Source organism: Capra hircus, chromosome 11, assembly GCF_001704415.2.
Source record: "Capra hircus breed San Clemente chromosome 11, ASM170441v1, whole genome shotgun sequence".
Taxonomy (NCBI): domain Eukaryota; kingdom Metazoa; phylum Chordata; class Mammalia; order Artiodactyla; family Bovidae; genus Capra; species Capra hircus.
Window position 1 is genome coordinate 13,449,001 of NC_030818.1, and position 22,962 is coordinate 13,471,962.

Below are 22,962 nucleotides of genomic sequence, written 5' to 3' on the forward strand. Positions count from 1 at the left end.
GGCTCCTGCATTGGCGGGTGGATTCTTTACCATGAATCACTTGGGAAGTCCATTTGCACATAAACACACATAGGTATGGACACATACTCACATCCATACACACACAAATATACACACACACATATATTTCACACAACACACATATCACACACACACACACACACACACACATCCCCACATTACTGTGGCATCATGAGCTGGGCATAGGCAAGCCCTCCTCTCCTCACCCTGCAGACGAGCTGTGCCCCTGGCTGCCTGTGGCTGCGGCTGTGTTGGCACTGGCCATCCATGACACAGGCGGGACCCAAGTTGCTCTCCCGGCCTGGCCACAGGAGGAGGCACATTCGGCCTGGCTTCTCTACCATGGAAGCTGGGCAGTGGGCTTCTTGGGTGGTGCTTGGGGCCCTGTGGGAGGTGGACTCCAGCATTAGGGAAAATGCTGTGGGAATAGGATGTAAGGGCTGAAGGTGAAAATGGGAAAAAGCAACACAATTTGGATGGAACAATCATTTACAAGGTAACTGGCATCTCGTAAATGGCCCACTGGTGAGACAGGGGACAAACACATAATTAGATTTTTATGTGTTATAGAAAATGTGATCCATTTCAGTAAGACAATAACCCTCTGAAGTGACGCGGGAGCGAGCAGCGAGAATCTACCGTCGTCCTCAGAGCTGACTTCAGGAGGACTGCCTTGACCAGCCAGGGTGGCTATTGATTCTGCCCAGTTGGTCACCCCATGAGGGTGGGGACTTGGGGCTGCACAGTGCTCCTGGCACACCTAACTCCTAGGTCTTGGCCCACAAGCACAGGAGCCCCCGACACAGTGTTTGTTTCTCCTGGGAGTTGCAGGTCTCATCGCAAAGCGGCACTTTGGCTTACACTGCAGTTTTGGTGGAGTCAGTCCTGAAACTGATCAGCTCAGTGGAGCACAAATCCAATCACCTAGGGTGAGATCTTGGATCAAGCTGGGTCCTATTTGGTATTTTCTGACATAACTTCTGACACCAGGTGTGTGGTGTTTTCTTCTGCTGCTGCTAAGTCGTTGCTAAGTCGTGTCTGACTCTGTGCGACCCCATAGATGGCAGCCCACTAGGCTCCTCCATCCCTGGGATTCTCCAGGCACGAACACTGGAGTGAGTTGCCATTTCCTTCTCCAATGCATGAAAGTGAAAATTGAAAGTGAAGTCGCTCAGTCGTGTCTGACTCTTCTCAACCCCATGGACTGCAGCCTACCAGGCTCCTCTGTCCATGGGATTTTCTAGGCAAGAGTACTGGAGTGGGGTGCCATTGCCTTCTCTGGGTGCTTTCTGAGACCAACCAGTTCTCTGACATCAGCTGAGTGTCTACAATTCAATTCAATTCTGACATTCAACCATGGAGTGAGTTAGAGGCTCAGTCCCACGAGACAGCTCCAGCTTCAGATACCTCATGCAAGCAGGGTCTCCAAGCAACCATACTTCTGCCCAGCAGACTGCAAATCTTGGGGACTCCATGACCCTTCCCAGCTTGACAATTCACTAGAATGACTCACAGAACTCATGAAAACTCTGTACTTACCACCACAGGTTATGGTGGAGGATAAAAACAAAGAGCCAGATGAAGAGGAACAGAGGGCAAGGTGCCGGGGGGAACCCGGAGCATGGGGGGGGGGGTCTCTGTCCCATGGAGTAGGGGTGCAATACCCTTTTGGGTAGGTGGGTTTGTTCACCAGCCAGGAAACTTCTTGAAGCTCTCTTGTTGTTTATGAGCTCTTATAACCCAACGAGAGAGGTAAGGGATTAAGTCTTTCTAAGACTGTCTCCATCTAGAAGCTATCTAGTGGTCAGAGTCCCCTCATCAGCACGAATGCAAATGTGGTTTAAAAGGGTTAGTTTTGGATAACAAAAGACACATTTGTCACTCAGAAAACTCCAAGGCTTTTAGGAGCTCTGTTCTAGGGACTGGGACAGAGACCCAATAAGTGTGTTTTTCTGCTATAATCCCTTTCCCATCACGCCTGCTGTGAGGTCCTGAGTGGGCAGAGTCATCTCAGTCCTTCCTGTGACTTGCAAATACCTGCTGCGCTGAGCCAGCCTCCTCCTTACTGGCCTCCTGTTACTCAAGAGAGTCTGAGGCTGGAATTAAGACTCAGCCATGGGTCACGAGGATGCTTTTCTATGCAAAGTTGAGAAGGAATCCCTAACTCCCTTCTAAGTGGCTGGTGAAAGGTGTCTGTGACTTTGGGGCCGAGGCTATTGTTTGAGGCTACCATGGAGCGCAGGGGTGGGGAGGCTGGGGCTGAGGGAAGAAGGAGGATGCGGGGGCCAACTGGCACTTGGGAGCCTTGAGGGGAAGGGCCCAGATGGGGCACTTCTGCAGAGTCAGCAGCGGGGGAAGGCAGAGTTTGTAAGGACTGACTCGGGAGCATATAAACCCATATCGCAGCTCCACTTCCCCACTGCTGGTTCACAGCGTGGCAGGGAGCTGCTCTGGAGGATGAAGGAAGCAGAGACGAGAGCTGACTCGGTCCACTTCTGCACAGACAACCAGAATGTCTGCCTGTCCTCCCAAGGTGAGAAAACTGGGGCCTCTGCCTGTCTTCAACGTGGAGGGTCCGGCCTGCTGGGCCCTGGCCCCCCACCATCTTCCTCAGCCCTTGCCTGGCAGGCTCAGCACTGGGTCGGCTTCCAGAACAAACAGGTGGGGCTGCAGGTGGGTCAGGCAAGGACAGAGTGCCTATGGCCCCCATCGAGGCTTCGCATGAAATCTCCCCTGACCCTTTTCCCTGGGGGCTGGCAACCTGGCAAGAGAAGGAGAGTGAACAATGAATTCAGGGGGACCTGGTTTGAAACCCCATTCCTGCACGCTGGGCTGGCCCCATGAGGCCTCAGGGACTCCGAGCTGTGGTCTCTCCGTTCTCTGTACACTCAGCCCGCAGAGTCTCAGGCACAGCCCTTCTTAAGACATCCATGCCAGCTTGTGGCAGCAGCAGCCCCCAGGGGCTGTGAGTGTCGCTACGGTCAGGATTCTCGCAGCAAAGCTGGCCCTGAGCCGCTGAGGTCGGGGTTCCTGCTGTGTGCCTCCCTCCCCCATTCCCTCCCTCCTTTCTGCTTTCATTCAAACAGTACCTTTATTGTCTTCCATTGTGCCAGGTCTGTGCCCCGTGCGCGCCCTCCAGGCTTGGGCCGGTGGTCTTTTCTGAGCCTTCTGTTGCTACCACAGCTTCCATGAGCCCTGGAGCACGTTCCCAGGCGCTCATTGCCTTTCTCCAGGGTGAGCGGGACAAGCCTTCTCAGTCCTATAGGACAGGACAGGAGAGTAAGGCCGAGGGGCTGCAACTGTCCAGCCCACACGGCAGTCTCCTCCCGGATCCTGGCTTCTCCCCTGCAGGACTGGACCCTGTGGCAGTGGTTCCTGCAGCCCCCAGGATGCCCAGGCGTTTGCAGGCCACCCTGGCCTCTTTGGGTGTGTTTTTGGTCTCCTGTCTTGTGGCTCTCTTCATTGTGGGTAAGCTCCTGGGTGACCTGAGCCCCACTGACTTTCTCTCCTTCCTGCACACAGGCCCCAAAGAGCCCTAGACACCCCCTTCTACTCCCAGGGGGGTCACTCCACTTCCAGTCCCAGGCCCAAACCAGGGCTTTCCTGGGACCCAACCAAGGTTGTTGTCCAAGGGGAGATTCCCCAGAGATGAGGCCTATGAGGGGAACTCTGAGGGGGTTGTGGTGCCATCTCCTCCACCTCCTTCTGGAACCCTGACTGAGGGTGGGGCAGCCTGGGGATTGTGCTGATGTGGGAATGGGGTATCTCAGTTCTACAGCACCCAAGACCTGCACTGGAGACATCTGCTTACTTCCAAGAGTTTCTGGGAGACAACCATACTGGGCAGTTTCTCAAGGAACCTGATTGTAAGTAGCCGCCGTTGGGGAGGGGAGGGAGCCAGGACCTTGGATGCTCAGACCCCAGGACACATTTCTTCCTCCTCAATGTCCTCAGGCCCCTAAATGGTTTCTATTCTCCTCACAGAAAGCCAGTATCTTTCTTTTAAATGGCTTTTTTTTTTGAGGTACAATTGACACATAATAAAGTATATGTATTTAAAGCGTACAACCTAAGTTTTGACAAATATATAGCTGCATGAAACATCACAATCAAGATAATGGACATACTCGACCTTCTGCCCCCAAGTTCAACACTCCTGCCCTTGGCCATCCTGCCTCTCTCCTCCCTTCCTTGTTCCCAGGCAACCACTGATCTGCTTGCTCGGATACAGACGGCTTGACTTTTTCTAGAGTTTTATATAAAAAGAACTAGAGTATGTACTCTTTTTTTGACCTTTATCAGTCATGTGATTTACTAACTTTTTTTTTTTTTAGTCTATGGCTTTTCTTTTCATTCTCTTAACAAGATTTAAGTTTTGGTAAAGTCTGATTTATCCATCTTATCTATTTCATGGATTGTCCTTTTGATCTGGCACCTAAGAAATCTTTGCCTATACCAAGGTCACAAAGACATGCCCTCAAATTTGCTTCTGGACATTTATAGTTTTGGGGGTTTTCCATTTAGGTCTATGATTAATTTTGGGTTAATGTTTTGATGCAACATATGGACTGAAGTTCATTTTTTCCTTTTGCAAATGGCTGTACAGTTGTTCCAGCACCCTCAGTCGAAAAAGTTATCCTTTCTCCTTTGTATCTTTGTTGGAAACCAATTGTCCATATTTGTGTACATTCTCTCTTCGGTCCCATTGATTTATGGCCCTCCTGGTCTTACCTCAGCACAGTGGCTCAGGTCTGACATACCTACTTAGGCAGGGCTTTAGAAGTCGGGCAGGAATCCTCCAGAAATGGTCTCTGCTTATTCGGGTCCTTCTCCCTGTTTCTGAAAGGAGGCTGGAATGGGCGCCTCACGCCGTGAAAGTCTGAGCTCATATTCTAGCTCCTGGGTGCACAGAGGGTGCAGCTGCAGGGGGGTTTGGCGGGATGCTGCAGTTTCCTTGAATAATGCAATGACCAAAGCCTCCCACTCGGGTCTCCCATATCCTCAATGGTTCTATAGGGACCCTTGCACTATGTAGCACGGGAGGCGCCATTGCAGTTCAGGGGTCTGTCGCATCGGAGGACTTCCACAGAGCCCTGTACACTGAGCAGAATACTTCCTCCATGGGTACCTATTTCATTTTGTTTCTGTTTTCTCCCCCCCCCCGTGGATCTGTGATCAGAAAATGTCTATGTGGCCTACATAGTTTTTGAAGTGAAGTGAAGTGAAGTTGCTCAGTCGTGGACTAGCCCACCAATCTCCTCCATCCATGGAATTCTCCAGGCAAGAATACTGGAGTGGGTTGCCATTTCCTTCTCCAGGGAATCTTCCCGACCCAGGGATCGAACCCAGATCTCCCACATTGCAGGCAGACGCTTTAACCTCTGCACCACCAGGAGGAAGTCACAATTGTGAATCAGAGGCTTCATGATTGGTGTACAAATATAGCGTCAGACTAAACACGGGTTTGATTCATACCTGTTGTCTTTCCATAATGACCTATTAATATCTAATGATGAAACTTCAGTTGAATTAAACATTGACAGCTCTCAGTGATTTAATCAGTTATTTTCAAGTTCAATTACAATGGCAGAATAATCCAGTAGGCAAGTGTTTCAATCCTTCTGCTTCCTGGTTCACTAAATAGACCTTTATTTTGTTTTTGGCTTTACATTCTCAGGTGGTCCAGCCCCAGGGCCCGGGTGGTTATAGGCTGCTTGAGGAGAGCTCAGGGTTGTGCTGCAGACATTTACCTTGGAGATTTTAAGAATGCTTCCCTACATGATGGGCCTCTTCGGCTGCTTTCTCCATTTCCTCCCTCCAGATCCCTACCACTCGGTCAGGGTGGCAGAGTTCCAAGAGGCTGTCCAGCTGTTTAAAGGACACATGGAGAATGCCAGCACCTGGAGCGTGGGGATCCAGCTATTGACGTGCAGAGTAGACAATGTCAGTTCTCAGATCCAGATGCTCGGCAGTGATCTGGAAAGTGCCAGTGCTGACATCCAGATGCTAAAAGGCCTCCTGAAGGACGCCAGTACCTTGAGTTTCCAGACCCAGCTGTTAAAGAGTTCCTTGGAGGAGACTACTTCTAAGATTCAGAAGCTACAGGGAGATCTAGAAGAGGCAAATGGTTCAAATTCCCAGATCCAGAGTTTCTTTAAAAGCAGTTTGGAAAACACTAGCATCGAGCTCCTTGTGTTAAACAGAGGCTTAGAAAATGCCATCATGGAGATCCAGGTGTTGAAGGCAGGGTTAGAAACAGCAAACGCTGAGGTCCGATCGGCAAACAGTAGTTTAAAGAATGTTAATGCCCAGATCCATGTTTTAAGAGGTAATCTGGATAGTGTCAGTGATTTAAGAGCCCACCATCAGGTTTTAAGGAGTAGTTTGGAAAACACCACTGCTGAGATGCAGAGGTTAAAGGGAAGTCTGCAAAATGCAAATGCTTTAAATTCTCAGACCCAGACCTTTATAAGAGGCAGTTTAGACAACACCAGTGCTCAGATCCAGGTGTTAAGAAGTCATTTGGAAAGGGCTGGAGGTGAGATTCACTTGTTAAAAAGAGATTTGGAAAATGTCACCGCCCAGACCCAAACAGCAAGCAGTCACCTGGAGCAGACAGATGCTGAGATGAGAGTATTAAAAACAGAGCTGGAAAGTGCCATTGCCTTAAGTTCCAAGATTCAGGTGTTAAATGGTCTTTTGAGAAATGCCAGCCAAGAGATACAGACCTTAAAACAAGGAATGAAGGACGCCACAGCCTTACAGTCCCAGACCCAAATGTTAGAGAGACGTCTGCAGGAGGCCAGAACTGAGATCCAGACGTTAAAAAAGGATTTGGGGAACACCAAAACACTGACGACAACAATCCAGGAGCAGCAGAGAAGCTTGCAGTCCTTCCGCACAGCCTTGGCTTCACAGGAGCAGCGCCAGAGGACCCAAAGTAAGTGCAGGGAGGAGGCTGGGGAGGGCAGAGTCTCCTGTCCCTTTGGCCTTTTGCATATTTCAACATGTATCCCTGGGGAAGAAGTGTGGGTGCTGGAGAGGGGCTGGATCTAACCAAAGGTGATGTAATCCCTGCTTATTCTCTGACCAGAGTGACAAAACCTACATCTGGGAAACAAACGCTGTCTGGTGTATAATAGGGACAGAGGTATTTCCAACTTCTGACTAGCCCAGATGCTGTGGTTTTTCTCAAGTTGTTCACCTTCTCTGAGCTTCCTTTTTCTCACCTGTAAAGTGGGGAAAATAATACTTGCTCCCCAGTAAGGATCAAATGACTTAACACATAGAAGCATTTAACAAAGTACAGCATTTCTGTATACATCTGACAAAAGTTTCCTGAGGCCCTAGGATGTGTCAGGATCACAAAGATTAACAAAATGTGATGCCTGCCCTTGCAGCTTATAGGCGGGTGGAGCAGCCTTGCACAAAAGGCCTGAGTGGGGCAATGTTGGGAGTAGGTCTAGAAACTGGGGGGTGGGGAGGCACAAAAGAAAGGACAAGAGCGGTCTTCTCAGGGCTGATGTCCTCTGGTGCAGACAAGGATCTTCCAAGGAGGGAGGCAATTTTCTGGAGGATAAAAGATCAAAGATGCTTCAGTGGGAATCTGGCCTTTGAACTGGGGGCTGAAAGATGAGTAGGTGTTTTCCAAGCAGATAGGATAAGGGAACAGCAGGTCACAGGCATGGAGATGTGAACCATGAGGTTCAAGAAACTTCTGGCAGTTCTGTCTGACTGGACCATGGCCAAGAGGGCAACTGGGGAGACACAGGCTGAAAAGACAGCAGGTAAGGGTCAGAGCAGTGGCTTTCAAACAGGGAATCGCAGCATAAAATTCATTTTATATCATGTGGCTTTTTGTTCAGTTGCTCGGTCATATCTGATTCTTTACGACCCCATGGACTGCAGCAGCCAGGCTTCCCTGTCCTTCACCATCTCCCAGAGTTTGCTCAGACTCATATCCATTGAGTCAATGATGCCCTCCGACCATCCCTAGTTATAATTATGTCTCTCTCACATACACACACATTTCAAAAAGCAAAGCTTTTACCACGTGAATGCACTCATATTTTATTGTCTAGTCTCCAAACTCCCTCTCCCCGCAATAACTTCAACAAAATCCACCAGTGGGTTGATGCTGGCAGTTGAAAAAACACTGTGTGAGAAAGGGAGGCAGCTCTGCAGAGACACCAGCTAGACGCGGAATGGCTCTGAGTTTGGGTTTCATCCTTTTGGAAATGAGTATTTGTCGGAGAATTTCAAGGAGGCTGACTGGATGGGTCTATAGACTGAGACAGGGAATAAAAGGAGAAGACAAGCTGTGAGGTTTGAGCGTGTTGGATCTGAGATGCCATGAGGGTGTTCACGCAGCCATCACCCGTGGGCTGTCGGGGGGTAGGAGAGCGGTCCTGCTGCAGACACAGATGCGGGAGCCCTGGGTACGCTGGCTCTGGTTGTGGCAGTGGGGACGCAGGAGTTTGCATGAGATGAGATGCTTCGCGAGAAGGAAGCTGAGGGTGGGAACAGAAAGTCAACTTTTAGGTGGCAAGTAGGGGAAGAAGTGCTTTTGAAGGAGACTGGAGAAGGCAGTCTCAGAGGCAGGAGGAGAATTAGGAAGTGTGCAGCTGGAGAAGTCAAGGAAGGAAAGCATCTTGTGAACAGAGCGGCTGGTTCTGGCAAATGTCTAAGGGCCCCAGGTAAAGAAACCAATAAGCACCCACTAACTCTGGGCAGCTAGCAGGTCACTGGAATAAAGTTTCAGTGGAGAGTTGTATATGGCCTGAAGGCCAGACCACAGTCGGTGGGAAGTGAGTGAGAGATGAAGGTGCCCCAGTCCTTCAAGGGCCTTGGCTGAGAATAGAAGATGAGGCTGAGGTGAGGGATATGGGAAGGTAGAAGCAGGGGTTAAAAAACCAGCTGTGCCATCCACACTTATATCTGAAAACCTACATATTAATTGTAGATGCGGCAAACATTGAAAAAGAGAAAGATGAGAACATGACAACTTGTGTTCCTGTAAAAAAAGTCTCTTGAAAAAATAAACCACTGCTAATATTTTGGTGAAATTCCTTGAGAGGGCTGGTCTAGATTAGGCTAGGCTTGATCTGAGGACGAGACAAAGGCACCCGCAAACAGGGAGAAGATTGAAGGAGAGAGAAGAAGAGAGTAGGGGAGGGGTCGGGGAGACACTGTTGGAACCTGGGAGAGAGGAGAGAATGGAAAGCACAGCGGAGGGACTGGCCTTGAAGGGCTGGCGCGGCACATGAACCTCTGAGGCTGGGAGCGGACGAGGTGTGGAAGCAGATGTTCACCCAGGTTTGCAGATGCGGGTACAAGACAGCGAGGGAGCAGATATTTAGTGATGTCTTTGTAGAGTAAGAGGTCCCTGGTCAAAGGTGACAGAAGAGGGAGAGAGCTGTGAGGGCGGGGGCCATTTGGAGCAACTGCTGGAATATGCGGCTGACAAATGAGGGGCTTCGGAGACAGAACCGAGGGCCCGCTCTGCTGTTTCGCTCTGTCCCCGTCTGTCTGTTGGAAGCCTGGAAGTCTTCCCTTCTTGACCCGTCTCCCATGCCCCCTACTGTCCTCCCCACTCCCTCTGCCTTGCTCCTGCTTTGGTAGGGATGAATGTTTCTCCACCTTGGAGACACACCGGAATCACCCAGTGAGTTTTTATAAAACTGAAGCCTGGAACCCACCTCCAGAACTCTAACTTTTCTTTGGGAGGGCAGGCGCTTGTTCTAGGATGCAGCCTAGCATCAGAATTTTCTTTTAAAAATTCCCTAGGTGGTTCTAATGGTCAGTCAGGGCTAAGAACCATTAGTTTAATTTTTTTTTCTTTAAGGACCAAACAGTTGATGTTTTGAGCTTCTGGCTAAACAGTCTCTGTTGCAATATCTCTGCTGTTGTAATGATTAAGCAAACGAAGACCATCTGTCAACTGAAGGGCATGGCTGTGTTCCATAGGTATACGAATTCTGTAAAGTAACTATCCTTCAATTAAAAAATAAATAACTTAAAAAAAAAAAAACCTTCATTTGTGAAAAGAAGCTGCTGGCAGTCTGCAGTCTCCCAATTCTTGGTTTGGACTGCTGTTTCTCAGACTTTGGAGTGTATCAGAATCACCTGGAGAGTGTGTTAAATGGTCAATTATGAATTCAGCTAGGCTAGGGTGAGTCTGTGGAGAAGGCAATGGCACCCCACTCCAGTACTCTTGCCTGGAAAATCCCATGGACAGAGGAGCCTGGTAGGCTGCAGTCCATGGGGTCGCTGAGAGTTGGACACAACTGAGTGACTTCACTTTCACTTTTCACTTTCGTGCATTGGAGAAGGAAATGGCAACCCACTCCAGTGTTCTTGCCTGGAGAATCCCAGGGACAGCGGAGCCTGGTGGGCTGGCATCTATGGGGTCGCACAGAGTCAGACATGACTGAAGTGACTTAGCAACAGCAGCAGCAGCAGCAGCAGGGGTGAGTCTGAGAACTGGCATTTCTACCAAGCACCGGGTACTAATGCTGGTGGACCTAGGACCACACTTTGAAAAACCCTGGTTTACACACTCACCATCTGTCATTCAAACATTTGTAATTGCGTTGTAACTGGTGTCTCTGGTCCCGTTAAGACTGCCTTCTTCCTGTTCAGCAATTGCACCATCTCGAGGCAAATCTGAGCAAATTACGATCTTTCTTCAAAGCCTCCAGAGTTTCCCACTGTTCCCATGAAGAAACCCAAACTCCTTCACACAGGATGTATGATCTCGCACTGGTGAACCTGTCCAAGTCCATCTCCCATCCTTTGTGCTCTGACTCTGTGTGCGAGCATGCTCAGTTGCTTCACTGGTGTTCAACTCTTTGTGACCCTGTGGACTGTCACCCTTCAGGCTCCTCTGTCCATGAGATTCTTCAGGCAAGAATACTGGAGGGGATTGCCATGCCCTCCTTTAGGGGATCTTCCCTACCCAGGGATTGAACTTGCGTCTGCTCCATCTCCGGCACTGGCAGACAAGTGCTCTAGCACTAGTGCCAGCTGGGAAGCCTGCGCGTGGGCCATAAAGCCCTTGAACAGGTCAGGCTGCACCATGCTGTTTCATACCTTTGTGCTTTTGCAATGACTCTCTCCCCTGCCTGGAATTCTCTCCTTGCCCATCTGGCAAACTCTTCCTCGGTCTTTGAAGACTCAGCTCGAGTGAATCCTCACCTAGGGTCCTTCCTGAGCCCTGTTTCCAGCCCAGCTAAAGGAGAGCACACCCTCTTTAGTGCCTCTAACATGCCATGGTTTCCAATCAATGCATCTTCAATACCATTTTTATGTCTGTCTCATTTGCTGGACAGTAATTCCCTTGAGGGCATGATTCATGTCTAATTAATCATTGTATAAAGGTTCCTGATTCATAGAAGTTAAGGTATATTGAATAAAGGAATACATGAATGAATGAGTCTGGTTTGGCACAATTTCAAGGAGCTGTGATTAGGAGGCTGTTAACAGAGTGTCAGGACAGAGAGGGATGAAATAGCTTAGGGAATCAGGGCTTGTGCTCATAGGATGAGCCATTAGGGTTGGAAATTGTGAGGTCAGGCAGACCAGGGGATGACAAGGTCCCAAGTGTGGTTCTTGGTGTGGACAGCTGAAGTAGATGGAGATGAAGTCAAGGGAATGAGTGAAGACACAGGATGGCTGTGAACGCTCCCAGGGAAATGAAGGGGACCAAGATGCAGGGGACAAGCAGGTGGTAGCAACGAGTTGGGAAAGTGAGTAGTATAGCTAGGAAGCAAGAGCCTTGAAAGAATATGGCCGGGTAGCAGAGCTGTCTGAACACCCCTGGAGTGATGGAGCCAGATGTCCTGAGCTGCTCCTCTGCTCTGTCGGGTCATGGGCTGGGGCTGCAGCCTCCCAGACTGTGGCCCTGTAGCCGAGGGCATCAAGCATTGCAGGGGCTTGTGACCCTCAGTGGTCAGTCCCTGGAGGGAGCAGGATCTGCAGCCAGCTCCCGGTTCTCTCTCCTTCCCCACCTTTGCTCCAGATCAACTTCTCCTGCTGTTCCTGCAAGGCGGGAAGTTCTACAGTGGGAACATGTATTACTTTTCTTCTGCCAAGAAGACGTGGCAGGAGGCTGAGCAGTTCTGTGTGTCCCATGGAGCCCACCTGGCCTCGGTGACCTCGGAGGAGGAGCAGGTCAGAGCTGTGGGCTTGGGGTGCTGCTTCTGGGACTGATGTGGGGTCAGGGGCTTTGCGCTTTGGCCTTCCCCTCTTGGAGTGGGCATGGCAGTCCTTCACATCTCCTCTGTCAGTCAGGGAGTGAATATTTATTGAATTCTGATGAACATCTTGCACCAGAGGTATAAGCACTTACAGCAAACCCAACGTCCTCAGTGAACGAGGGAGACCCCAGAGCGGTCAGCAGAAAGGAAGGGCAGAGGGAGGGGTACCAGGTAACTGCCCTCAAGGTGCTGGGTGCCTCCTTCCCTCCCTATTCCCTCATCTTCCTCTCAGGCTTCTTCTCTAGCTGTCAATCTTGATTTCAATGTCAGCTCATCTCATGGCTATGTAAGGCTCATGAGCAGACAATCCAGGCTTCTTGGGAAGGCCAGACAAATGTATGAGTTTGAGGCCATAAAGACAGCTGAGCACTGAAGAATTGATGCTTTCAAACTGTGGTGCTGGAGAAGACTCTTGAGAGACCTTCAGACTGCAAGGAGATCAAACCAGTCAATCCTGAAGGAAATCAACCCTGAACATTCATCGGAAGGACTATTGTGGAAGCTGAAGCTCCAACACTTTGGCCACCCGATGCAAAGAGCCAACTCATTGGAAAAGACCGTGATGCCGGGAAGATAGAAGGCAAAGGTTAAGGGGACCTCAGAGGATGAGATGGTTGGATGGCATCACTGACTCAACGGACATGAATCTGTGCAAACTCTGGGAGATAGTGAAGGACAAGGAGGCCTGGTATGCTGCAGTCCATGGGGTTGCAAAGAGTCGGACGCAACTTAGTGACTGAACAAAAACAACAAAGGCAACAGGGCACCAGAGTAGCCTATATGCCGAATGTTCTTACCAGAATTTACTGAAGGTATTGACAAGTACCCACTGTACGTTTGGCCAAGTTTAACTCACAGACATACCCATCCCTTGAGGTTTTCCTGAGACTGTTCTTTTCCGTCTGTCAAATGACATGCTATTTTGTAAAGCGCGTCTTAAAAAACCATGGCCAGGTCTGTCTTTGTCCCAGGAAAGCCACACTCCTCCTCAGGTAAACACGGAAGAAGCTGAACTTCCCCAAGGTGACCTGTCTGCTGCCCTAGCTCTGGAAAACCAGGGAACCCATGGCGGGGGGTGGGGGTGCAGCTCCTGGAGAGTGGGCTTCATGCCGCTGGGACTGGGGAGAGCGCGGTATGGATTCTTCTTCCACATGGCCTGGTGAACAAGCTCCTCACACAAGCTCACTGCCATGATACTGCCTTTTCTCCACAGGCATTTCTGACACAGTTCACGGGTTCTGTTTACTACTGGATTGGCCTCACTGACCGCGGTACGGAGGACGACTGGCGCTGGACAGACGGCACAGCATTCAATCGTGCCAGGAGCCGTGCGTGAGTCCTGCCTCTGTCTGGTGCTGTCTCAGGCACTGTCTGGGACAGGGATGCCTAGAGACTCTGTCTTGCATGTGTATCCCCGTCCAAGAAGTGTTAGCATTGTGTGTGATCCATGTATATGATGTGCATGTGTGATGTGTATATAAGGTGTGTGTATATTTGACTGTGTGGGTGATGTGTGTGGTGTGTGTATGATGTGTGTGTACACCAGCATAGCTGTGATCCTTGCCTGGACCCCTTCACAGGGGCGTCAGAATAAGATAGGTCCTGGGGCTGGCAGGCACCCTGTGACTGGGTCTTGCTGTTTTGGATTTTTTTTTTTTCTTTGCCTATCCTATACCCTACCACGTAGGCCTGGGCCCGAGGGGCCTTGCCCCCATCTGAAGGCACTAAATATGAATTCTGGTGGGGGGGGACTTGTAACTTTAGACACACTTCCCATCCCTCCATTCTCAGTAATGGAGGACAACCTCAGCAAAGCCGCCCTCAGGGCACCTGGGGCCACCAGGGGTTTAGGGACCCATGTTACTTTAGCTCCTCATGCCACAAGCAGGAGGAAGGGACACTTCCTTCATCAAGCAGAATGAAGCCCTCTTGTTGCCAGGTTTTGGGCTGAGAATCAGCCGGACAACTGGCAACACGGTATTGACCGGTCAGAAGACTGTGTCCAAATGCAGCGGAAGTGGAATGACATATCCTGCTCCACTCTCTCCCCCTGGATCTGCAAGAAGCCTGTGAGCCAGCTGTAGCCCAGGGCCAGGCGGGACTGAGACCCTTCTCCACAATGCCTTGGGAGCTGCTCAGTCAACTGGTTCTCTGGGGCCTTCCATTCAGCCTTTGCTTTTCCTGACCTGTCCTTTAGAAATAAATCTTTTGAACATGTTCACATCACATGACCTAGCATGACCAGCAGCTTCTCAAGGAAGAAAAAGAGATTTGTGTCTCTATGTCCCCACGGCAACCAGTGCAGGCCTGTCAGATGGCGGCTCCTCAATAAATACTGCGATGAACCAAAGTTTGGACTTGTCTCTGAGACAGCCACCAGGCTCACTTCTCCCTGCTTTGTTTCTCCTTCCCTCAGGGTCCTTTCTGTTCTGAGATAAGGACGTCTTTGTTTAAGGGCTTTATAAAAAAAAAAAGGGAGGTCGCTCAGTCGTGTCCAACTCTTCAGGACCCCACGGACACCAGGCTCCTCCGTCCATGGGATTTTCTAGGCAAGAGTACTGGAGTGGGTTGCCGTTTCCTTTACCAGAGAACTTCCCGACCTAGGTCGAACCCAGGAGCCGAACCCAGGTCTCCCACATTGTAGACAGATGTTCTCCGTCTGAGCCATCACTTGATCTTAGCCAAGAAGCGATATAGCTAGGCCCTTTCAGTTGGTGTGTTACAAACAGCAGAGGTTTACCACGAACTACAATGACTGGTCAGCAGCACATGCTCCCAGAAGTCACAGCTGCCCAGGTGTTCCTGGCACTTCCTTTGCTGGAATTTTCCAAGCCCTTTAAAGTCACTCCCCAAACTTGTTTCTCCCAGGTGGCTGACTTTACTTGTCTTCAGACTGTTAATTCTCAGGGATGTTTCTCTGACTTTTCACCCTTCCAGGGACTCAGCTTTCTGCCAAGCTCAACTTAGAATGAGAATTTCTAGAGCAAATATTTTGCCTCAAATACTGGGGTCCTATCCTTGACATGGCCAGGGAACCCAAGACACATTTCTAGAGTTCTTTCTCTGCATTACTCTGCATTATTTTATACTCTGGCCTTTTTGGGTATGTTCATGGTCTCCTGTCTTGTGGCTCTCTTCTTTGTGGGTAAGCTCCTGGGTGACCTGAGCCCCACTGAGTTTCTCTCCTTCCTGCTCACAGGCCCCAAAGAGACCCAGACACACCCCTTCAATTCCCAGGGGGTCACTCCACCTCTAGTCCCAGGCCCACACCAGGGCTTTCCTGGGGCCTGCCAGGACACTTCATAGAGCTCTTTCTCTGCATGACTTTATACTCTGCTCCCAAGTCTAGAATGTCTGCTCAGTCTCCCCAAACTTACATCTTTCTGTCCTCAGCCTAGTGCGACTGCCACACCCTGTGTGGACCCTCCCCTCTGCCCAAGGGTCTGGAAATATCTTCTAGGAAGAAACACAGGAGGGTTGGGCCCAGTCAATCAGATGCCAGTTTTGCTCTGCCTGTTATCCAGTGTCTGGGAACAATAGTGTTCATGTGTTTTGTCCAGTTTCCTGGTTGCTTACAGCAGAATGGCTAGTCCAGTGACTACATCATGCCCAGAGTTGGAAATCTGTTCTATCTTCTATGATATCTTTGGCTGAACTGGACTTTAACCTATTTGTGTTCACTTTTTTCCTTTTGGCTTTTCCTTTGGCCTTTTTCTTTTTTGGCTCCCAAGTTTTTTTTTTTTTTAATTAATCTTGGACCCTCCTCCTCTATTGAAGGATTGAAATAACATTTTGCTACATTTCTTTTGGTACTTTCATATTTTATATTTATATTACTGAGCCACCTGGAATTTATTTTTGAGAATATCATGAGGTTGGCATCTACTTTATCTCAAATATCACTAAATCATAGCCCCTCTTTTCCACTTGTTTGAAAAGTCAACTTTTTACAACAGAAATTAAATACAACATTGCAAATCAACTATATGTCAGTAAAATTAAAAAAAAAAAAAACGACTTTCTCAAATACTAAATTCACTTTTTAAAACTGATGAAATCCACCAATCACCAAGCGCCTCCCACAAACAGATCTAAAAAATTTTGAAAAAATTTAAAGGGGGCACTTGCCCTACTGGATAACAAAATGTATTATAAAACTACAATAATTAAAGCAATGCAGCTCTCATTAAGGAAAAAAAGAGCTCATGGGAATGCAATCAAGAAACCTGTAATTGCTCAACAGATGATTGACTTAAGATGATGTGGTATATATATATATAATGGGATATTCAGTTCAGTTCAGTTCAGTCGCTCAGTCGTATCTGACTGTTTGTGACCCCATGAATCGCAGCACGCCAGGCCTCCCTGTCCATCACCAACTCCCGGACTCACGTCCATCGAGTCAGTGATGCCATCCAGCCATCTCATCCTCAGTCGTCCCCTTCTTTTCCTGCCCCCAATCCTTCCCAGCATCAGAGTCTTTTCCAATGAGTCAACTCTTTGCATGAGGTGGCCAAAGTACTGGAGCTTCAGCTTTAGCATCATTCCTTCCAAAGAAATCCCAGGGTTGATCTTCAGAATGGACTGGTTGGATCTCCTTGCAGTCCAAGGGACTCTCAAGAGTCTTCTCCAACACCACAGTTCAAAAGCATCAATTCTTCGGCACTCAGCCTTCTTCACAGTCCAACTCTCACATCCATACATGACCACAGGAAAAACCATAGCCTTGACTAGATGGACCTTAGTCGGCAAAGTAATGTCTCTGCTTTTGAATATACTATCTAGGTTGCTCATAATTTTTCTTTCAAGGAGTAAGCGTCTTTTAATTTCATGGCTGCAATCACCATCTGCAGTGATTTTGGAGCCCCCCAAAATAAAGTCTGCCACTGTTTCCCCATCTATTTCCCATGAAGTGATGGGACTGGATGCCATGATCTTCGTTTTCTGAATGTTGAGCTTTAAGCCAACTTTTTCACTCTCCTCTTTTACTTTCATCAAGTTACTCAGCCATAAAAAAGGATTAGGAATAGATTAGATTAGGAATAGATTAGGAATTTGGGATTAACGTATATTTCTACTATATATAATATATAGTAGTATATATATTTATCTACTATATATATATATATATATATAGGGGCTTCCCAGGTGGTGCAATACTTTGGCCACCTGATGTGAAAGAGCCGAGTCATTAGAAAAGACCCTGAGGCTTGGAAAGACTGAAGGCAGGAGGAGAAGGGGATGACAGAGGATAAGATGGTTGGATGGCATCACTGACTCAATGAACATGAGTTTGAGCAAGCTCTGGGAGATGGTGAAGGACAGGGAAGCCTGGTGTGCTGCAGCCCATGGGGTTGCAAAGAGTCAGACATGACTGAGCGACTGAACAATGACAGGTGGTACAGCGGTGAAGAATCTGCCGGCCAGCGCAGGAGACTCAAGAAACATGTGTTTGATGCTTGGGTCAGGAAGATCCCTTGGAATAGGAAATGGCAACCGACTCCAGTATTCTTGCCTGGAAAATTCCGTGGACAGAAGAGCCTGGTGGGCTACAGCCCACAAAGTCACAAAGAGCACACACATATATATAAAGTAGATAAGCAACAAGGATTTACTGTATAACACAGGGAACTCTACTCAATGTTCTGTAATAATCTATATGAGAAAAGAGTCTGAAAAAGAATACACACACGCACATGTACACACACACGTACACACACAATATAACTTTGCTGTACACCTGAAGCCAACATGACATTATAAATCAACTAACCTTCAATATAAATAAACATTCATTGAAAAAGAGAAAAGTTTAACTGGTTCTCCCATTTTTCAGTCTGCCCTGCACCCCTGCATTTAGAGGTACTCAGTACTTTCAGGTTGTGAAGTTACCAGGGTTGTCCTGGTGTTTATTCACTTTCCCCACTTCTGCCAGTTAGAGTTCCATTTTCTCAGTAGCTCAGATGGTAAAGAAGCTGCGTGCAATATGGGAGACCTGCAATGTGAGGTTGGCATCTACTTTGTCTCAAATATCATTAAATCATAGTCCCTCTTTTTCACTTGTTTGAAAAATCAGCTTTTCACAACAAATTGAATACAACATTGTAAATCAACTATATGTCAATAAAATAAATCCCGACTTTCTCAAATACTAAATTCACTTTTTAAAAATTGATGAAATCCACCAATCACCAAGCCCCTCCCACAAGCAACAAGGATCAAAGATCCCCTGGAGAAAGGAACGGCTACCCACTCCAGTTTTCTTGCCTGGGGAATTCCACGGACACAGGAGCCTGGCGGGCTACAGTTCATGGGGTCACGAAGAGAGACACGGCTGAGTGATTAATACACACACACACACACACACACGCACGTCAATTACCTCTCATCCACCTATTATCAGCTTCCAAGTTTTGTTGAAATTTCTCGCCTGCTGTTGATTTTTCTTTCATTCTCTTTGTCACTGTGGGGTTTTCCTATTTTTATTTCTTTACTGTCATTATAGTAGATTTTCAGAGCAGATAGACATGAATGTGTGCGTTGAATCTACCCCTTTCAACTGGAAACTCCTATTCTCTAATAAGATATTATGGTATTAAGGAAAGCTATTAGTTTTGCATATTTATCATATATAAAATGTTATTGAATACATAGATAAGAACTCTGGTTCTTATTTTTTCCCGTAGTAAGTTGCATTGGGTTTTATGGATAAACAACATTACTTGCAAGTGATGATAACTGTAATTGTACTTTTCTGGAATTTATACCATATTTCTTTTTCTTTTGTTATTGTATTGGTAAAACCTCCAGAATAATGCTATACAGTAGTAGTGACAGCTGGCATGCTTGCCTTGTTCCTGACGTTAATGTGACTATTTCCGGTTTTACACTAAGTTGCTTGCCATTGATTTCTGGTAATTACCTTTCATAAAGTGAAAGAAATTTCCTTTAATTCCAAATAACCAGAGATAATCTAAATTAAGAATGGATACAGGCTTTTGTCAAATGGGTTTTCAGAATACACCAAAATAGTAAGAAAAATCTTATCCTTTTACTGTTAGCATGATAAATTACATTAATAATTTCCTGATTGTCAATTATTTCTGCAGATTTTGAATAGAAACTGATTTGGTTATGGTATTATTTTATTATATTGCTAGATTTGATTTCCTGTTAGTTGATTCCTAGGTATTTCGTAGTAATGGCGATATATATACGTGTGTGTGTGTGTGTATATATATAGAGAGAGAGATGGGCTTATTGTTTTCTTTGCATGTATTTCTATTATTTGTTTTAGGGTTTTCCTAGGTTACACAAAGCAAAGTAGAAGCCAGTATTAAATATGTCCCCCTTTCTTGGAATTTACTGAGATTTTCTTTGTGACCTAGCGTATGCTCACATGTTATAAATGTTCCATAGACACATTTATTAGCTTAGGCTTGCAATTTTTATTATTCAGATATTCTATATTCTCTTTTATGTTTTGTCTACTCAACCTATCACTTTTTCTAAGAGGATTTTAAATCTCTTATGTTTAACATTTCTCTATGATTACTATTTTTTCTTAGATTTCTAATAACTTTTGATTTATGAATTTCAGTGTTACTTTAATGTCTAAAGATTCATAACCATTAAATCTACTTGAAGAATTTTACTTTTTATTAATATTCATTCAATCAAGGGTTATTTATTGTGCTTATGTCATTCATAGTGCTTCTACCAAGCACATTTTTAGGTTTTGGGGATTCAACAGGGAACCAAACAGACAAAAATTCTGGTCCTTTTAGAGCCGTCATTCTAGTAGGGAAGGGAGGAGTGGTGGTTAGGACATCTGCTCCCTTCTCAGAGGCAGAGGAAGGAGTCCTGTGATGCCTGAAACCCAGATTTGGGGACCTTCTGGAGTGGCAAGCAACTGATCATCCAGCCCACCCATGGTCTGTTTTCTAGAGCTAACGGAACAGGAACAGGTAAACGTGAAGGGCTCTCTCCGGCTCCCTCTCCAGGGTCAATTCTCATGTCCAGGCTAGCCCTTTCTCTCCTCTAGAGGAGGTTCTGAAGGCTGGAATTTCCCCAAGAAAGAGAAGGGCAGAGGAATTAAGTTCTCTCTAGACTGAGTGGAGCCATCTGGGGAGGCAGAGTGAATCTGCAGACGACCTGGGGGAAGTGGTCAGCTTGTCACCCCGGGGTGCCTGTCCCACTCCGCCTCCGCTGCGGGAACCCTGTGCAGCTGCCACTCGGATTGCGTAGATGGCAACAGCGGGCTGGGGCCAACATTTGCAGCCACCTGGGGTGTGCCCACAGCCTCGTCTCCCAGAGCCATGGTTTCCAGTCCTTCTCTGCATGAGGGCCCAACCTGAGGAGGCTGGGGTCTATATATTGTCATTTAGGGGAGAGCCAGACTCTGGCAGGGGAAGAGAAGGCCTAGACTTCTCGGTTGTGATGAAATGAACTTTGAGGCCTGGTTTTCTAGAATAATTTCTCAGTCAGGAGATAGAATGCATCCTGAAGGAAGATGTTACCACCTTTTGAGGGTAATGGAGGTCACTAGTTTATAGGAGAATGTATCCCTACTCATTACAGTTGGAAACTCCGTGTCCCCTACCAGCTGACGTCTCAGCCCTCCATGCTCCAGAATTCTTAGAACACTTGCCCCACACACCCAGATTCGGGCCTGGGGCTTGCTCCGACACCCCTGTATGCCTACACCATGCGTCCTGGGGAGACCCTTGCCCTTTGTACTGCTTTCACTTACAAGGATCAGGTATAAATGGCTCCACCTGGATCTGCTACTATTAATAGCAACCTCCACAGCTCCCAGTCAAACAATCCCAGGCACTGTCAATGAAAGCCCCGGGCCTTACGAGAGTCACAGAAGAGTGAGGAACTCTGGGCTGCTTTTCGGGGGGGTGGTGGTGGTGATTTAGGACAGAACAAGGGGCTGCCACCTGTGCCTAATTAGACTTCCTCCTGCAGGATAAGCCCCACATAGCAGAGTATTCCCAGCACGATTGTGCCTCTCAGCTCCGCTTACGCTCCCTCAAGCCTGCACCCCACTTCCTCTTGTACCTCCCAGAGTCCAACTTGTGTTGCAATCTTACCCTTCTTAGAGCTGACAAGCACTTCCCACTCCCAGCTCTATAGATGCCAGACCAGCAATCTATGCCCTTGTCGAGGTGGCCCACCCAGCTTCTCATGGCATCTCTGCTGCAGGGTCTCTGGACCTCAGGACCCTTCAACCAGCTCTGCTCTCAGCTTCTGCACTACTCAGAACATCGCTCTGCCTCTGTCACTGAGGATTTGTCTGTATAACAGCCGAGTTTCCAGAAGTTCGTTCACTCGGGTTCGTGAATCATCACTGCTGTTCTTGTAATTACTTCCAATGAGGGTGGGGGTCACCTGAGGCAGGAGAGGTTTGTGGTTACAGATCCAGGCTCTGGGGCTTCCCAGGTGGCGCTAGTGGTAAAGAACTCGCCTGACAATGCAGGACACATAAAAGATGCGGGTTCAATGCCTGGTTCAGGAAGATTCCCTGGAAGAGGGCATGGCAACCCACTCTAGTATTCTTGCCTGGTGAAGCCCATGGACAGAGGAGCCTGGCAAGCTACAGTCCATTGGGTCGCAAAGAGCTGGACACAACTTAAGCGACTTAGCATGCATGCAACTTTGCCCCTTTCTAGCTGGAAAAGCTGGTTACCTGATTTTGTGTCTCAATTTCTTCTCCGGTGAATAGAGTCCCTCCCTCTTGAGGCTGTTGTGTGAATTTAGAAAGTTACTGCATATGAGAAACTTAGAATAGTGCATGGGATCCCACTGTATAAGCCTTAGCTGTAATTTTTATACCCATGACCTGATGGACTCCTCACTACAACTCTGCGAAGCATCTATTAAAATCTCTGCTTTATAGATGGTGAGGTGAGGCCTAGAGTTTGGATGACTTCCTCAAAAATCCTAGAAACCCCTGTGCTGCAGAAGCTCTTCTCCTCTGACCATAACGAACCCTCAGGCCCTGCTTAAGTCTCAGCTCCTCCATGTGGCCCCACAGGCCCTCAGCTTCCGTCTACCCCATTAGCGAGGGTGCCAGGCATCTTTCTGCATCAAGTCAGAGCTCCAGCCTCCTGGCTGTGGCTGAAGCAGGGAAGCACAAATGAGAAAGGCATGCACTGAGAGTTCCTGTGGGGAAATGACCGCGAAGCAGCTTCCTGGGGATAGAGCCTGTGGGCCTGTTCCTCTTCGCTGCTGTTGGTGGAGAAGCACTTCTGACCCACTGTTACCTCTGCTGAGGATGTGGCCAAGATATTAACCTCAGCTCATGCCCAGGGTGTGAAGGTGAGCTGTGAGGCACTGGGAGCAGGACTTCAAGAGAGGAGCAAGATCTGGGTGCTGGTGGACCAGGTTAATCGGAGGCACTGGGCTGGACCAGAGAACTTGCGATGGAGGTGGCCAAGACCTTGAGGAAAAAGGACAGCCACGTAGACAGCAAACCTGAGTTGCAGGCTCATACCTGCCACTGACCAGCTAGTATGACCGTGGCTAGTTACTCAGCTTCTCTGGCATTAATTTTCCCATTTATAAGTTCAGTTCAGTTCAGTCACTCAGCTGGGTCGAGCTCTTTGCAACCCCATGGACTGCAGCACACCAGGCCTCCCTGTCCATCACCAACTCCTGGAGTTTACTCAAACTCATG

General features: G+C 48.0%; 1 protein-coding gene across 2 annotated transcripts; it reads left to right on the top strand.

The window, feature by feature from the left end:
* CLEC4F (C-type lectin domain family 4 member F) lies at nt 2,332–14,640 on the top strand. 2 transcript variants are annotated; one of them, XM_018055079.1, is made up of 7 exons: nt 2,332–2,554; nt 3,135–3,489; nt 3,792–3,887; nt 5,843–6,961; nt 12,041–12,192; nt 13,492–13,610; nt 14,218–14,640. In XM_018055079.1, exons 1-7 carry the CDS (start codon nt 2,534–2,536, stop codon nt 14,360–14,362), a joined length of 2,007 nt encoding a protein of 668 aa, XP_017910568.1. In that variant the 5' UTR covers nt 2,332–2,533; the 3' UTR covers nt 14,363–14,640. The 2 variants fall into 2 exon arrangements, with proteins under 2 accessions (XP_017910568.1, XP_005686441.1); XM_005686384.3 differs by having other exon boundaries at nt 3,373–3,489.

Coding starts and splice junctions, on each gene's coding strand:
- CLEC4F (XM_018055079.1), top strand. CDS start 2,534: ATGTCTGCCTGTCCTCCCAAG. Junction 3,888..5,842: donor GTTTCTCAAGGAACCTGATT/GTAAGTAGCCGC, acceptor TCCTCCCTCCAG/ATCCCTACCACTCGGTCAGG. Junction 13,611..14,217: donor AATCGTGCCAGGAGCCGTGC/GTGAGTCCTGCC, acceptor TCTTGTTGCCAG/GTTTTGGGCTGAGAATCAGC.